At 37.8% G+C, this 18,926-nt stretch overlaps 1 protein-coding gene across 1 annotated transcript in view; it reads right to left on the bottom strand.

The window, feature by feature from the left end:
• Positions 1-7,593: 7,593 nt before the first annotated feature.
• Positions 7,594-18,926, bottom strand: part of cnksr1 (connector enhancer of kinase suppressor of Ras 1) — a 68,089-nt gene continuing 56,756 nt past the window's right edge. Inside the window, exon 21 of the mRNA XM_078796259.1 lies at positions 7,594-7,762. Within this exon, the coding sequence (XP_078652385.1) occupies positions 7,595-7,762 (168 nt within the window). The 3' untranslated portion in view covers position 7,594. The remainder of the gene's footprint in view (positions 7,763-18,926) is intronic.

Genomic DNA, 18,926 nt, shown 5'->3' with positions numbered 1-18,926 from the left:
AAGTGTTCTCACATTTTGTCAAAAACGACATAACCTATCCCACTCTTATCCCACAAAATAATACAAATTTGCCATTCTTTCTTATTTGCTGTGTCATTGCAGCTGTCAAGGAAGAACACAAATACCACACCAGGAGAATAACAATGGGCATTAGGGCGGAAACTCCTTCCTTTAATTTTCCCCTACTGTTTCTAAAAGCAGATATAATTCATACGAGGAACTGATGAGTCATTGCAAGCAATGCTGCAAAGAAATATGGCAAAGGGATTACAGTGTGACTGGTATTTGTTTTCTTCCTAGATTTAATGTGCAAAAATACCAACTACCAAATGCCAACATTGTATTATGTCATAAATTTGTCCAGTTTGTAATGATAAATTAATTAGAATTTGCAATTTTCCAAGAAATAATATCCTTACATGTGCAGCATAAAGTAACAATTGGGCCATCATTAAATGTGTTTAATATTTTTTAAATTATTTTTAAAGTAATACAGTATATTTTATATGTAATTCTATGTTGCAATGTTGCCTCAATGTTCGTTAGGGACATCTTGTTCTATTGCTTCATTGCATTGCATCAACTAATTAAACGGCGGGGAAAAAATAGCAAAAATGGTTTAAAAAATATTTAAATTTAGGTTGAAAAATATGAAAATGTTCAATACAGACAAAAAATACCTTCATTTTAACTTTGAATGCCTCCCGGATGCCTGAGGTGTTCCAGGCATGCCCAGCCGGGAGGAGGCCCAGTGGCAGACCGAGGACACACTGGAGGGATTATGACTCACAACTGTCCTGGGAACACCTTGGTGTCCTCCCTGTGAAACTGGAAGAGTTGGCCTGTTAATAGGAAGTCTAGGCTTCCCTACTGAGACTGCTGCTTCCATGACTCGGATCCGGATTTTCATTTAGTATTCATTCATTTTCTATACCGCTTATCCTCATGAGGGTCATGGGCATGCTGGAGCCTATCCCAGCAGTCTTCAGGCGAGCGGCGAGGTACACCCTGGACTGGTGGACTTTGAATAATATATAATTTTATTATTTCAGTCATATTTTTTTGTTTGATTCAATGTCGCAATAAAATGGCCTCCGTGTTTCTCAGGGACATGACATTATTACCACAATGATGCAATTGCTTGATTGCATTGTGTCAACTGATAAAATGTCTAAAATAAAAATAAAAATATGAACAAATATAAAATAAGAAACATTACAAATATTTAATAAATAAAACTATTACAAAAAATAAAAATTATATGTATTTAATATTTGTATTATTATTTCATTCATTCATTTTCTACCGCTTTTTCCTCACGAGGGTCGCGGGGGGTGCTGGAGCCTATCCCAGCTGTCTTCGGGCGAGAGGCGGGGTACACCCTGGACTGGTCGCCAGCCAATCACAGGGCACATATAGACAAACAACCATTCACACTCACATTCATACCTATGGACAATTTGGAGTCACCAATTAACCTAGCATGTTTTTGGAATGTGGGAGGAAACCGGAGTACCCGGAGAAAACCCACGCATGCACGGGGAGAACATGCAAACTCCACACAGAGATGGCAGAGGGTGGGAATTGAACCCTGGTCTCCTAGCTGTGAGGTCTGCGCGCTAACCACTAGACCGCCGTGCCGCCCTGTATTATTATTTATTTTATTAATTTACTTTTAATAACATATATATTTTCATCATTTATTTTTGTAATTCCATATTTCAGTCTGATGGCTTCCATCTTTGCCAGGGACATGTCATGCTCTACTTACATTTCGACTGGGAGGGTACATTTCGTGCAACAGGTATGAAGAGGTATGCAGCAGAATGCACACATAATTCACTCATAATCATAGATACAGATCCCATCCAGGAAAGATAATTGTACACCGTTCTAATGACAGTGACAGAAATGCATTATCTCACAACACCGTGATGTGTTAATAAGCAATATAACACGTTCAAGATAATTCACCAAAACGCTTGAAACACAATTTGTATGTTTTAAATCCAATCAACATTCTTTCATGTCATTAAACACATCCAAAGATCCAACTGTAAATGTTCCTGCAAAACATCAACGACTTTTGCCATGCTGCTTCATACCTCAGTGCGACAAAGGCGTGTTCCTTATGTCCTTGTGAAGTCATCCAGCTTAGTGGATGGACCTGTTCAGCACCACCTGTGTACGTCCCCGTGACAATGATGGCCCACAGCAGGGAGGCTAAAAGGATCAACTAGCAGAAGTGTGTAAGAAGTCGTGGGGTTAAGATGTGCTCCGATAGGGTTATCCTATATAGTCAGGCATTCATTGAAGCTTTTATATTGCTGCAATAGCTTTTAGCCATTGAAATAAGAGAAAATATTATTATATATAATAAAATATTATTAATAAAATATAATATTTAATATAATAAATACAATAAAATAAACAAAACATTATTATATTATTATAAATAAATAAAATGCCCCCATTTCTTTAGAATTTATTTAGAAATATTACAATATATAATCATTAATTATTTGTATACATTAAAAAATGCTGATTATTTTATTATATTTTATAGTATTAATTATTTCATGGAACATTACATAAATATATGTATTTAAATAAATGTAAATAAATTTAAAACAAATTAATAACAAATAATAATTTTAAAATAAATGTGTATGCTTATAGTTTTTTAAAGTTGAAAAATATCGTATATTTCAGTTGAGTGTTAATTATTTTATGTGCCATTTTTCCAAAATAACATTATTTTAAAATGCCATTGTACTGGTGTCTATTTTTATTATTATTTCATTTATTATTTTACCTGAAATGTTCTATTTTTAAAAATATCAAATTTTGTTGTATATGTTTTTACATAACTTTCTGTAAATACATTTTAAACAAATTAATAATAAATCATAATTTTTAAATAAATGTGTATGATTATAGTTTTTAAAAGTTGAAAAATATCTTATATTTCAGTTGAGTATTTATTATTTTATGTACCATTTTTCCAAAATATATAACATTATTTTAAAATGCCATTGAACTGGTGTTTATTTTTTTAATATTATTATTTCATTTATTATTTTACATGAAATGTTCTATTTTTTTAAATATCAAATGTTGTTGTATATTTTTTTACATAACTTTCTGTATATTTTTTTGTTAATTTATTGACTGGGACTTGCCTGTTTGTCCTCATTGTGAGGTCCATTCCGAGCCACCAGAAGGTTCCTCATGCCCAACTAAAGCATTAATCCTATATTAAACACAATGTAGACTTAAGTTACCAAATATGGCTGCTTGCATGCTTTAAAAAAGCCAAAGTTCTGTAATATTTGTCCATGTCTTGCTTGGTGGAGGCCCTGTAGCGTTTACACCCTGTGGTGCATTATCAGTGATGACATCCTATAATTTACATTTCTTTCTTACTCCTTTTGTTCATCAGAAGAGACACTGCTCTCTACTAACAAAATGCGCCATCTTGCGATGCGTGGGCCGCTGTCCGCTGTCTTCCAAGGAATGCACGAACGTTAGCGACAAGTGTGGCAGTCCTACTTAATAACCGCCGGTCCCTGTTTCACAAACCAAACGAACAAGGATCAGCATTTGTAATGACTGAAGAATGTAGGTACGTTAGATGGGGACATGGATTGAAGGGGATCAGCAGTGTGTGGCGGCGTGCAAACAGGAAGTCACCTCCCTGTCACGGCCGAGTTTGTTGGTGGAAAAGCAGGCTTTTCGGAAACCCGGTGCATGTGCGGACTTGCCGGGAGCACTCTTAGCAAAGGTTGCTAATGAAAATGACAAGTGCCATGAAATATGCCGGGTTGGATGTTTGAATGGGATTATGAAAGCCAACTAATCAACTTTCTCTTGTCATTTTTGTACACGTGACTGCTCTCACTTTGTGTACTTCATATATTTGTCACACAGGCTTCATCAGGCCAGGAAGCATATTTGGGAACTTTACGAGTGCTAAAATTGGACCTCACGTTGGGGTAAGAAAGATGAATAATGAAATAATAAAATATGCTAAAAATATTTTAAATGCATTCGGACAATAAAATGTAATGATAATATTGCATATTTTAAAAAAACATGTCATAAAACTCTAAATTATCCCATCCATCCACCCTTTTTCTATGCTGCTTATCCTCACTGGGGTTGCAGGTATGCTGGAGCCTATCCCAGCTGTCTTTGTGCGAGAGGCAGAGTACACCCTGGACGGGCCGCCAGCCAATCACAGGGCACATATAGACAAACAACCATTCACACTCATATTCACCACATTTCAGAAAAAGAACATCATTCATTCATTCATTCATTTTCTACCGCTTTTCCTCACGAGGGTTTTGGGGGGTCCTGGAGCCTATCCCAGCTGTCTTCGGGCAAGAGGCAGAGTACACCCTGGACTGGTCGCCAGCCAATCACAGGGCACATATAGACAAACAACCATTCACACTCACATTCACCACATTTCAGAAAAAGAACATCATACCAATGGTAAAATATGGTGGTGGTAGTGTGATGGTCTCATATTGTTATCCTGCTTCAGGACCTGGATGACTTTCTGTGGTAAATGGAACCATGAATTATGCTGTCCTGAAAGGAAAAAAAATCCTGAAAGAGAATGTCTGGCCATCTGTTGGTGACCTCAAGCTGAAACCAACTTGGGTTCTCCAGCAGGACAATGATCCAAAACACACCAGCAAGTCCACCTCTGAATGGATGAAAAAAAAACAAATGAAGACTTTGGATTGGCCTGACCTGAATCCTATTGAGATGCTGTGGTATCACTTTGAAAAGACACTCATGCAGGAAAGCTTTCCAGTGTGGCTGAATGACAACAATTCTGCAAAGATGAGTGGGACAAAATTCCTCCACAGCGCTGAAAGAGACTCATTGCAAGTTATTACAGAGGCTTGATAGCAGTTCATTAATTCATTCATTTTCTACTGCTTATCCTCACGAGGATTGCGGTGGTGCTGGAGCCTATCCCAGCTGTCTTGGGGCGAGAGGTGGGGTACACTGGTCGCCAGCCAATCACAGGGCACATATAGACAAACAACCATTCACACTCACATTCATACCTATGGACAATTTGGAGTCACCAGCACTAGCATGTTTTTGGAATGTGGGAGGAAACCGGAGTACCCGCAGAAAACCCACGCTTGCACGGGGAGAACATGCAAACTCCACACAGGGATGGCCGAGGGTGGAATTGAACCCTGGTCTCCTAGCTGTGAGGTCTGCGCGCTAACCACTAGACCACCGTGCCGCCCGCCCCCAGTTCAATGAAATTAAAATACAATAAGAAATAACAGAGGAGAGAAACAGTGTACAGTGGAAATATTTAAACTGTAAACATTTTTACAATATTTCTTGAAAAAACATTTTCCCTATTGTGATATACTCTGCCGTTTGATATTTAAGAAGATTACACAAACTGCAACAATAAAGTGTTGACAAGAACCATGGATTTTTCTGAACCGTGTCAGCAAACGTCAGGGAAAGTACAGACTACTTGTGACCAAAGCACCAAAGCATCTGACAATAACGATAGAGATCATTTGTCAACAAAAGTGTCCGCTGTTTTTCTCCATTGTTGGATCCCAGCGTTCCTCACCTGTCTCGTAATGTGCGTGTCATACTTGGCTGGTGTCAACAGTGTTGGTTCTACCATCGTAATTAGAGAGTGCTATGCTACAAGGACTGCACTGGAGGACTTGAAGACAAGAAGGTGTGCAAAGTGCAATTTAGGAATAATTGGAATACCATTCTAGATTACATGGAGATAGTGTCTTGCAAGTGTTATACAACACGGTGAGAGCATAAGACATAAGCATACGAGCTAGCATATGAGCATACATGAGCTAGCTTAGCACAGGGATGTCCAAACTTTTTCCACCTAGCTGCAAGGGTCACTTTGATATTTTATATTAAACCAACACATGTAGATATGCTAAGATGTTATTTATATTTCAAGAAAAATGCATATCAGTTTTGTGATACATGTGAAAAGGCATATTACTAGTATGAACTTTGGTCTTTCCTTTTTTCCATGTTTTTTTCTATTTTTGAAATATTTTCACTCTTTTCGTAAATCCAATTATCCACCCATTTTCTATGCCGCTTATCCTCACAAGGATCACGGAGGTACACCGGAGCCTATCCCAGCTGTCTTCAGGTGAAAAGCGGGGTACACCCTGGACTGGTCGCCAGCCAATCACAGGGCACATATAGACAAACAACCATTCACACTCACATTCATACCTATGGACAATTTGGAGTCACTAATTACTAAGCTAACATGCATGCACTGGGATGCTCATCAAAGAGATGCCCAAGTAGAGAATCGAACCCAGGTCTTCCCGATCTCCAAACTGTGTGACCTACATTCTAACCACTTGTCCACTGTGCGGTGCGGCCCTCTTTTCTTTAATATCTTCATAAATGTTCCTCTTGTAATATTATGACTTTATTCCCATAATTGTATAACCCAACCAAATTTAAAAAAAATACAACATTATTGTGTTTTGTTTTTCATATTACCAAATGTACAAAAAAAAATTATTTTTTTTTCCAATTGGACGATTTTCTCTTAATATTTTGACTTCATTCTTGTATAATTACAGCTGTAATTTCTAACAAGTCTGTTTCGCTATTGTCTTCACATGCGCAGCAAAATGGATTAGTCCAATGCATGAGAAGAGAGGGGGAGCAATTTTAATGTAGTTTTAAGCAAGTGAATTATGACTAAAAAAATAACATATTTAAACTTTAAAGTTTTTATTTAACTTTAAATTGAAGGGGGAGGGGGGGATCAATAATCAGCTTTTAAGAAACTTAACATGAAGCAAACACCCATATATTCCAGCTACAAGGCATGCTGGGTAGCTTGTAGTACTCTCCTAATATTTTGCCCTGTTTGTAGCATTAGCATAGTAGAGAAATAAACAAGGAGTTAACACACAGTTGATATCCAAGGTTTTATTGTTCGTTGTTCATATTGTGTTGGAGCTGGGCTACCCAGCATGCCTTGCGGGCATTTGGAAATAACACTGTTAAATTACATGTTATGTTTAGTGCTTAGTTGTTGATGTATGTGATGCGTAAATACATAAATGTAAAAAATACAAAAGTATTTTTTTAACCAAAAATCCACAAAATGGAAAAAAAGTGGTGCATATATGCAGGGATCCACTTTATTATTATTTAAATGAGATATAAAACATTCAAAGATACACAGCATGCTTTTATACTTCCTCTGCTTTCCAGTGCTGCTATATATTTCTGCAACATTTCTCTCAGTTAAAGTCTGTGTCTGTTTTTGTCAAGACAAAAAAGAAAACACTAAGTGCTGAAACCTGAGCAGAGTTAGGAGGAAAAAAGTGGAACAAAAGACTGTGTTTAATTTTCTTTTTTTTCCCTCCCCTCGTCTGTTTTCTGTGCCTTCATATTTTCAGCACCCTGCAATCAGGGCATCTTGTTAGCTTTGGATTCAGGTTAGACTTGTTGCAGGAGACAACTCCCTGTCCTCCTCCTCCTCCACCTCCTCCACCCTCCTGATCCGCTCCCTCTTTCACATCTGCTCCACTCATCCATTCACACTTCTGGCATGATGTGCATTTTCGTTTTGAAAAAACGGGTGACAAGCAGCATTTTCAAGGCTTGACTGGCTGTCTCTTACTAGCCTTTCTTCCTTTCCTTCGTCCTCCCCTTTCCTTTCTGTCGTTCCCTCGCCTCCTATGACAGGTGAATGCACCTTCAAGACAGAAACAGGTGCATGTCTGATGGATATGACTCGCAGAGATTCACTACCTAAGTCAAAGCAAATAAAGCAACGGTCTCAAACACGCGGCCCACGGGCCAAATGTGGCCCGCAGGACACTAGTTTGAGGCCCCCGCCTTCATATGAAAGTTTAATGTTAGTGCGGCCCGTGCAAGTTTGATATGGATGCTGTATGGTATCATGTACCCAGAAAAAATTATTACGTTTGATTAATGTTCATGTTAAAGGTTAAATAATAATAATAGTTATCCTCCCTATCCGTGTGGAAGTGGTAAGTTTTTGGCTATTTAAGTTTAAAGGAAATAACTAGAAGGCTACCGTTTAGGTCGCTAGCTCTCTAGTTTGCGAGTTAGCATGTGTCTCAAGACCCTGCAGTTGCGCAATATGTTGTAAATAAAAAGAGTATAAATGTGACTATAGTCGTGTTTTGTCATGTCTACAGGGCTCTAATAATGCTTTGTTCATTTTAATCTGAAAAAAATAATTTGTCTACCCACCAACTATATGTGGTTTCTTAAGTTTTTATTATTTGCCGTTTTATTATTATTATTATCTTTATTTATTTATTTATTACTGGTTGATTAATTTTCTTTATTTTTATACTAGTTTATTTATTTTTCATCTTATTTTGTGTAGAAAAATAAAAAGTAAGATATTTGAGAACAGTGGAATGTTTTATCAGAGCTTTTCTTGTAGAAAATCAAAACCAAAGCAAAGTTTATTCATTTTTCTGTTTTTAATAAATGTGTTTTTTTGTTGTTTTTTTTTGGGAAAACTTGATGCAGCCCAGTCTCGCCCAGACCCTAGCTCCAGTGGCCCCCAAGTAAATTGAGTTTGAGACCCCTGAAATAAAGACTTTTCTTCCTATGCTAAGGTTTCCCAAACTACACTCTAAAAAATAATTCAGAGTATCTTTTGACGCCACTTGATTTAATACATAAATGCAATGTAAAAAATGTAATTAATTGATTTAGATAAACTTTCTCAGTTGCTAACTTTATTTTTTAAGTTATGTTCAAATAATAATGTTGGCTATTCCATGAACTTAATTTAGCATGTCATATACACTCAAATTTTATTGTTGGTAAGCTTAAAACAAAATTCAAGTTGCCATGACTTAATAAAATTAGCTTGGTAACATAATTTTTGTCAACATTTACCTTTCCATTTTAAGTTCCATCTCCTACAAGACAAGACAGTGCAGGAGGCTGAAGCAACATTTCATGGTGAGTAAAATGTATTTCTAATTGTTCTACTGAAGTGATGGCTTTAAATTAGTCGCAGTAGACTTTCATTGAGATAAGTCAAACTTAGCTTGTTTAAACATGTGACTGCTAGCTTGTATAGCACTGTTACCACATGTTAGTTGTATTCTTCCTCTTACACGCTAGTTTAGCCGTGTAACTGCTATCTACAGCAACTGTTACCCAAGTGCCACAGCCAATTTTTTTCCAGAAAAAAATATATTTTGTTCATTCACATGTGCAGCTGGACTTTCCCCCAAATGGTGATCTGATGTTCTGAGAGGAATCAAAGTAGTAAGTACATTCTTTATCTTGTCTACCTGTTTAAATCTGGAGGTGGAAATTTATCATCATGTAAATGCAATGATGTAATCTTAAATTACTTTAATCAGATTTACATTTGTTAAATGTGTCATTGTTTTGAAATATGGGTTGTGATTGCAAACTTTGTAGATTTGAAACTTCTACACAAACTGGGTTGCTAAGACACTACAGGTTGCGTCATGGCCATGGTGGGGAACGTCTGCCATGCATTCACCAGCACTGTTTTTGTTCATTTAAAACATGGGGTAGCCTGAGATCCCATTTATCAAGAAATCACTCCCGTGAAGCTCAGCAAGGTGTCAGGTCAGAAACTCTTTCCTTCACTTGCCAGCTTTCATTCTTTTGCAGTTTGTCTCTTGCCATAACATTGGACGAGTTGTCTTTTGCAGTTATATATCTATGAAGACTTTGTATGTGGTTATTTTGAGCTGCTCACACAAACATACATAAGAATTACAAACTTTTGTCACAGAGGAGCAGTTGAAATGTAAGATTGTTTTCTTACTTTTTTTTTGCAACACTCACGTTCAAAATAAAAATATGCAGCTAATTGCACAAAAGCAGTGGTTGAACTGTCTTTCTTGAAAGTACAAAAAATACCAAAAAGAAAAAATGAAGTGTATGTATATATATATATATATATATATAAAGTTACTGCTACTTAAAAAGCTGTGTGCATTGTTATTATAATTAAGTAGACAACAAATTAAACTACTTTGAATAAAATGATTAAGTCTGTTGACTCAACATATTTTTTTGAGTTACGAACTTAAAATCTTGTCCCTATGACAACAATTATTCAGTAAGCATTACTTAAAATAAGCTTTGAGTGAAGAGGAAAAGCTATTTCGTGCAATGCAATATTGTTTGTTGGTTCAAAGCAATTTCAAATTAAGTTGTCATAACTAAGAAAGACTAATGGAAACTGTTGCGTTGATTTTTTTTGTTGAGGCTAAACATTTTTTTTTTGAGTGTATGAATCGGGACCGGACTTAATTTCTTAGCAAAAGGGCTATTATAGAACATTTAAGTCTTTTGCACTCTTTACCCTTAGTTTTGCACAATATATGGCAATATAAGATGAAGTTGAGTATGTTTCAATCCCATAGGAGGAACCTAAATTAAAACCGCAGTACTTTCTTTGAGAATCCTTGGTTTAGGACCTTGACATTAAAGATGCAACCGTTTGTCTGAATGAGGCCCATAAAAAAAAGTGTGGACGTTGCTGCGGTAGTACGGCAAGATGTCAATCTTCCTGTTCTGTGGTCTGCAAAGACAACACGCCCTGCTTGCAGCACTTGAGCAGGGCACGCCGTGATTGTTCAGAAGAATTATGGAGAAAAGGAGAGCGCGGTTCGTGTAATTCTCCGACGAGTTGGGACGTGTAGACTGAAACTGGGCACGAGAAAAAGCAAAAGGGAGGGAGTGGAAGACGTAAGGAGGTTATGGGGAAGTATCACAGGTGGATGTGTGAGGTGTTTTTTTTTTTGTCTTCCTAAATCAGGATGAAACTTTTAGAAGTGAAAAGTTAATGTTAAGGCTGACTAAGGCCACAATGAAAACTAAAAACATAACTAACATAACTAATAACTAATTAACTAACTAACATAAAAGCTTTGTCTTGTATAAATCATAATATAACAACTTTCCCCCCTAATAATACTGTAACTTTAAGCTATATTAACTTAATGATATACCATTACAACTTACATTGTTTTTGTGCATTGATAGCACCTTGGTTAGTGTACAGATCTCACTGAAACATACTCTAACCAAATAAATCAAATTCATTTACTCCAGAAAGCCAAAATTGTTAACACAAACATGGTTTTATAGTTGTAGAATTCTAGTTTTACATGAAGAAAATACATCAAAATGCACATACATGTAGAATAAGGGACAAAAAAAAAAATTTAATGTCACTTTTATCCTGATTGAAGACATGGTTGCTTACCAAAACGTCGAAGTGGCAGCAAGATCCACACAAACACCACCTTTGGGAGTTATTTACTAAATAATTGGGACCCAAATATATTAAACTTATATTGCTGAATAGTGCAAAAACTAGCGATGATGATAGAGAAAGACACACATTTGCGACAAAATGAATCTATTTTGTCGTTTTTTGGTCAATCAAAAATTGTTGCCTTGGTTTGCATGCATTGTCCTCTTAGCAGACCGTACGGTCATCTTGCTGTGATATTAATACACAACATGAGTCCATCTATACGCTTAATTTTTTTTCCTAGTTGGTGTCTTATCAGCTTTAAAGTTAATTGTACGTTCACTGAAGTCTACTGTTGCCACAGAAAGACCACATGGACACAAAATCTTCCTGTTTTGCTAAGACTTACATGAATTCAATAATGTCTCTGACTTTCTTTATCAAAGTGATGGCACTTGTGGCGTAACTGTGTTAGTTACTAAAGAACTACAGAGTCAGCTGCTGATGACATTGTTGCTTTTTCTGGTAAACAATTTTTTTTGTAACATTACAAATTTTATGCCTGTAAAAATGTTTTCTTCTGGTAAAAAAATGACTTTACCATTATAATGATATTTTTTGTTACTCCTGTACAAAAATCTAACTTTATTTGAATAACCTAACGATATATTGTTAGGTTAATTGGCGACTCCAAATTGTCCATAGGTATGAATGTGAGTGTGAATGGTTGTTTGTGTATATGTGCCCTGTGATTGGCTGGCGACCAGCCCAGGGTGTACCACGCCACTTGCCCGAAGTCAGCTGGGATAGGTTCCAGCATACCCCCACGACCCTAGTGAGGATAATCAGCATAAAAAAATTGATGGATGAATGGATGGATAGCTATATATTTTTTGAAAGGGTACAAATTTATTAATTAATTAATTAATTAATTTTCTACCGCTTTTTCCTCACAAGGGTCGCGGGGGTGCTGGAGCCTATCCCAGCTGTCTTCGGGCGAGAGGCGGGGTACACCCTGGACCCAATCACAGGGCACATATAGACAAACAACCATTCACACTCACATTCATACCTATGGACAATTTGGAGTCACTAATTACTAAGCTAACATGCATGCACTGGGATGCTCATCAAAGAGATGCCCAAGTAGAGAATCGAATCCAGGTCTTCCCGATCTCCAGACTGTGCGACCTACATTCTAACCACTTCTACACTGTGCGGTGCGGCCCTCTTTTCTTTAATATCTTCATAAATGTTCCTCTTGTAATAATATGACTTTATTCCCATAATTGTATAACCCAACCAAATTTTCAAAAAAATACAACATTATTGTGTTTTGTTTTTCATATTACCAAATGTACAAAAAAAATGTAAAAATGGTTTTTTTTCCTCATTGGACTAATTTCGCTTAATATTTTGACTTCATTCTTGTATAATTACAGTTGTAATTTCTATTCATTCTATTCATTCATACCTATGGACAATTTGGGGTCGCCAATTGGGTACAAATTTATTCACGTAAAATTGTTTTGTTCACCTTAACTTTTAGCATTTCCATTATAATATAAACTAGACTATGAAGAAAGTATGCTATGTCACCAAATATGTTGCTACACATGATAAAGGGCTGTACTGAGAAATATTTGTAAAACGAAAATAAAGACACAAAACACAAAGTGATTGACGGCAAATGAGAACATCGCAGAAAAAAAAAATGTTCACATGCCTGTGAAAGGTTTCAGCGGCGAGACGAGAGTGCGGTGGTCTGAACATGTTCTATGGTTTTTATTTGAGTCGATGAAGCAACAACCCTGGAAAGCTGTCCTCCTCCACTATCCCACGGGAATCCCGACGCTCTTCCATAGAGGAAGAGGGATGGAAACAGGAAAGGTGGATGAGGAAGGAGGAGTAGGAGGTGTCAGTCAGGCAGAGGGCGAGGTTGTTGGGGTTAAAGAAGTGGAGATGTTTATCATAAAGACACAGTTCCTGCTTCACTGGAGAGAGATGGAAGCTGTGGAAATGCCTGGTTGAGTGTCATTTTCCCAGAAACATATTCTCACTGCTACCCTCATGCTGCTCCTTAAATCATTCGGAAATATGACAAATTATGATTTTGAACTCTAAATGTTTCCACTTTGGGAACATACATGGCCCTTTTTAGCCCCTACAAAAATCTATTGACACATTTCTGCTGTAAATAGCATCTACTATTTTGCTACAGTGCTTCATTATCTTGCGTCCTACAGTCTCCTCCCATATAATACCTTGTTGTACTTCTAAACAACCACTACAGTACTCACTTTGTAAGAGTTGTGAAGAATATGAGCTGCACTGTATCCGTAATGGACCCACATTACCTGCATGTAAGTTGACTTGGCATGTTCTCCCCCCGTGCATGCCGTGGGTTTTCTCCGGGTACTCCGGTTTCCTCCCACATTCCAAAAACATGCTAGGTTAATTGGCGACTCCAAATTGTCCATAGGTATGAATGTGAGTGTGAATGGTTGTTTGTCTATATGTGCCCTGTGATTGGCTGGTGACCAGTCCAGGGTGTACCCAGCCTCTCGCCTGAAGACAGCTGGGATAGGCTCCAGCACCCCCCACAACCCTCGTGTGGATAAGCGGTAGAAAATGAATTAATGAATGAATTATTAACAATGAATTTTTATTATGTAAAAAAAAAAAAAACGTCTCCCCGATACTGCTTCAAAGTTATTAGAATGTTACATATATATCAATATATTATATATCATCATAATGAAAATGAAACTGTGGTGAGACCAGCCATGTTGATTGGTCTAGAGACAGTGCAAATGAGGAAAAGACAGGAAGCAGAACTGGAGGTAGCAGAGATGAGGATGCTGAGGTTCTCATTGAGTGTGACCAGGACGAATAGGATCAGGGAGGACATCAGAGGGGCATTACATGGAGATAAAGTCATAGAGCCCAGACTGATATAGTTTGCACATGTCCAGAGGAGAGATAGTGAATACATTGGTAAAAGGATGCTTGATATGGCTGGGTACTAAAAGTGTTCCAACATATGTAGAAACAACACATACAAAATATTTTTCCAATACATGATTATTTAGGGGTGCCACCATACATCTGTTTTTGTGGAATAAAGTGGTGAGCAGTTCAATGGTCGCCATGGAGATTTGAGGTCAGCAAAGACTGCAGCTCAAGAACTCTGGGGTGATCCTTATATTTTTGTTGCTATTTATACTCCTATTACATATTACTAAGAAATTTGTGGTTTTGTCTTTGTAATTTGAATGATTTGTAGTCATATTTATAAGTATTTAACACTCATTGCCTCGACTGTAGCTAACATTAGCTAGCTACAATTTGCTAATGACAGTTAGCTAATAGCTGAGCAAGCATAACATCAACAACAGTAATATAGAGTAGACAGTATTGCTGATGCCTCATATTTATTGAGAGTGGTACTGTAGTCCTACATAATGTGATATACACTTGTCCATTTATTATTTTAGGCACTGTGCTCTCCTAAGATGCTGCCCTCTGGTCTTTGGTCTGGGCCCCCTTTGATAAGCCTATAGAAAATGATGCTGTATAGAAGTTCATTGTACTTAACATTTACAGGTCAACTTTTTGGCAATTAGACTAGAAATTGTACATTTTCTGAAATTTTACAAAAGTTTATGTGTGAGGTGGCACCCCTAAAAGGATTTCCTCAAAACTTTGCAAAAGACATTTTTATGTTCATTAGAAAAAAATGGAATGCCAGCCAAATTGATATTATGAATTTAAAATTTCCCATTCAAATTTGATGCACCCTAATGGACATGTATATATATATATATATATATATATATATATATATATATATATATGCAAACATTGTGAAAGACAACCCGTTGTGGTGGTCAGGGTGTAATTATGCACATATTTCTGTATAAGGTCATTAGCTAGCCGGAGATAAGAGTGTTTTAAATGTCTAAGCTTGCGTTTAACAGCGGCCTCCAGGGCCGAGTGGAATGAAACCTGATATGGAGATGAAGCCAAGCAGCGCTGGCTCTCTGTTTGGGTGGGACTGCAGGCGGCTTCTTTAGCACCTAACAAAGCATCTGCATATTTATGACATCTTGCATCTTCTTTCGCTATTTCTCACTGTAACAGTTCCTTGCTATTTTCTTCCCCCCATTCTGTCACTTATGATTTTTATGAAATTACAGACTAGTTGTTGGCAGATTGAGTGGAAATGTGGGTGGCCTGGTGTATAATCTTTTTTTTGTATCTCTTTGTCCACTATTGTTAGCATGCAAAACAGAAAGTATTTCTTTGTTGACACGATTCTACTGCCTATGTGTGTGTCATCGCTCGCTTGTTGTTGTTATCTGAGCGGCACCGTTTGATGCATTCTCAGCACAAACATCGGTGACATTGAAATGAAAGATTGAAAGCAGACAAATGCCACAAATAATACACGTACACACAGCTCGGCTTTTATGAGGCTAAAAAAAAAATCTTCATAATAAAGTGTCTCCTTGCAAATAATTCAAGTCATTTCTCTGATTTTTTTTTTGTTATGTGTCCTTGCAGAAACTGTCAAAACAATATTTTACACACTTTAAAAAAAATACATTAATATTTTTTTCCTGATTACGGAGTCGCCACAGCGGATCTTTTTTGATACTGATAAAACAGTAATCATAATATTTAAAAGCATACAGTAGTCCCTTGTTTATCGCGGTTAATTGGTTACGTGAATTAATAAATTGACTATTTTCATAGTTAGAGCATAGAAAGTTTTACAGTTTTTTAACATTATTAGCCTTTTAGATATGAAATAACACCACGATAGTCACCTTTACACTCTTAACATTCTTTTTAACAGCACATTACATAGGCTACGGGATAACTGCAGGGATATTAGAGATGACCGCTGCTAGCATAGCAAGCTACTTATTTGACTAGTTAGCCACTCAAATTTAAGAAAGGGCTTTAAACGGAATAGAGGAGTGAGTAAAGTTTAAGAGTAAAAAGAGTAAAGTGAGGAGACAAAAGCTTACCACTTCCACACTGAATGGGAGGAGAACCTTTATTTAACTTGTATCAAGTCGGAAATGCTTGTCTCATCAATTTAACATTATTGATCCATAGTGACCAGAATACTACATCCATCCCCCCATTCTCTATGCCGCTTATCCTCACTCGGGTCGCGGGTATGCTGGAGCCTATCCCAGCTGTCCAGAGGCAGAGTACACCCTGGACTGGTCGCTAGCCAATTACAGGGCACAAATAGACAAACAACCATTCACACTCACATTCATACCTATGGACAATTTGGAGTCGCTAATTAAGTCGCCAATTGCCTACATGAAGTAATTTCAAGCAGAAAAATAGCTAATTGAACAAAAATACATTAAATATTTGATACTAGTTGACAATAATGTTACTGTAATGTTCGGTGAGACACACAAGCATCAGACTTGATCACAATAAAAATAACATTCATTCCTTCATTTTCTACGACTTTTTCCTCACAAGGTTCACGGGGGTGCTGGAGCCTATCCCAGCTGTCTTGGGGCGAGAGGCGGGGTACACCCTGGACTGGTCGCCAGCCAATCACAGGGCACATATAGACAAACAACCATTCACACTCACATTCATACCTATGGACAATTTGGAGTCGCCAATTAACCTAGCATGTTTTTGGAATGTGGGAGGAAACCGGAGTACCCGGAGAAAACCCACACATGCACGGGCAGAACATGCAAACTCCACACAGATGGCCGAGGGTGGAATTGAACCCTGGTCTCCTAGCTGTAAGGTCTGCGCGCTAACCGTACCGCTAAAAATAACATAATAATCATAATAATGACTACTTTTGGCTACTGTTGCCGCCGTAATCCACTCCAAGCTAAAACTCAACTGACTGGGAACCCCTGACTCTGAATCACTTCCTGTTCTCCACACACACATTTACAGCAACACACACACAAGCATGAGTCTCATTCATGTCTTAAATTGCTTATTTTCTGTTATTATGTATATTATATTGGGTAATATAAGTGTAAATGTGACTACAGGGGTGTTATTCCTTGTCTTGAGGGCTCCAATATTAATCTTTAAAACCATATTTAGAGGATCGTAAAGAAGTTTTCTATGCTTTAACTACAAAAATATTTCATTTATAATTAAGGAATCATATTTTGTAGGAGCAAAGTAGAAGACAAGGATTAGAAGTAAAGAACATGGGCAGATGTGTGATATTTCTGGAAGATTTCTGTCTAACACTGTATGTGATGCGTCATGCATATTTTCCTGAAAAGCAGTGTATTTTTGCAATGCATTTTACCCGCTTTTCATAATATTTGTAGCGATTCCCTGCAATGACAAGAAGCCCCTTCTTACTATGGACGGCTTTGTCAATTTACCCTCAGGCTGGAGCTCAAAGAAGCACGTTGAGCAACGCAAGCACCATTTTCTCCAGCACAGCTTTCCCCTGCCTGAGGCAAGCCATGACCTCGCCTCTAGTTTGAGCTATATGTAAATGTTTAAGGCACATCTATACTTTGAAGTGGCAGAGGTGGCCTCCAAAATGCTATTTGGTTGCTCTTTTGTCCTCTCAAATGTCGTCATAAACCTCCTTCAGCCAGCGGGAACTCAATCAAGTAGAGATGATCCCTCACTTTGGGGCAATGTGGAGTTTCTGGGAGTGGTTCCTGCTGGCTGTGGAGGGTGGAATTTTAGAAAAGAGAGTGGGTGGTGGGGGGTCCTTGCAGACCCTTGGAGCCTCTCTGGTGCACGACCAAACAAAGTGATGCAGGTCACAACACCTTGCAAGGGGTCAATCCCATGTATGCTAACTTAACTTAACCTTACATACAGTGAAGAAAATAAGTATTTGAACACCCTGCTATTTTGCTATTTCTCCCACTTAGAAATCATGGAGGGGTCTGAAATTTTCATCGTAGGTGCATGTCCACTGTGAGAGAGATAAACTAAAAAGAAAAATCCAGAAATCACAATGCATGATTTTTTAACAATTTATTTATGTGATATAGCTGCAAATAAGTATTTGAACACCTGAGAAAATGAATGTTAATATTTGGTACAGTAGCCTTTGTTTGCTATTACAGAGGTCAAACGTTTCCTGTAGTTTTTCACCAGGTTTGCACACACTGCAGGAGGGATCTTGGCCCACTCCTCCACACAGATCTTCTCTAGATCAGTCAGGTTTCTGGGCTGTCGCTGAGAAACACGGAGTTTGAGCTCCCTCCAAAGATTTTCGATTGGGTTCAGGTCTGGAGACTGGCTGGGCCATGCTAGAACCTTGATATGCTTCTTACGGAGCCACTCCTTGGTTTTCCTGGCTGTGTGCTTCGGGTCGTTGTCGTGTTGGAAGACCCAGCCACGACCCATCTTCAATGCTCTGACAGAGGGAAGGAGGTTGTTCCCCAAAATCTCACAATACACGGCCCCAGTCATCCTCTCTTTAATGCAGTGCACTCGTCCTGTCCCATGTGCAGAAAAACACCCCCAAAGCATGATGCTACCACCCCCATGCTTCACAGTAGGGATGGTGTTCTTCGGATTGTACTCTTCATTCTTCTTCCTCCAAACACGCTTATTGGAATTATGACCAAAAAGTTCT

This window comes from Doryrhamphus excisus, linkage group LG14, assembly GCF_037039965.1.
Source record: "Doryrhamphus excisus strain RoL-2023G ecotype Guam linkage group LG14, RoL_Dexc_Guam_v1.1, whole genome shotgun sequence".
Lineage (NCBI taxonomy): Eukaryota > Metazoa > Chordata > Actinopteri > Syngnathiformes > Syngnathidae > Doryrhamphus > Doryrhamphus excisus.
This window is presented reverse-complemented; position numbering and strand designations above follow the sequence as displayed.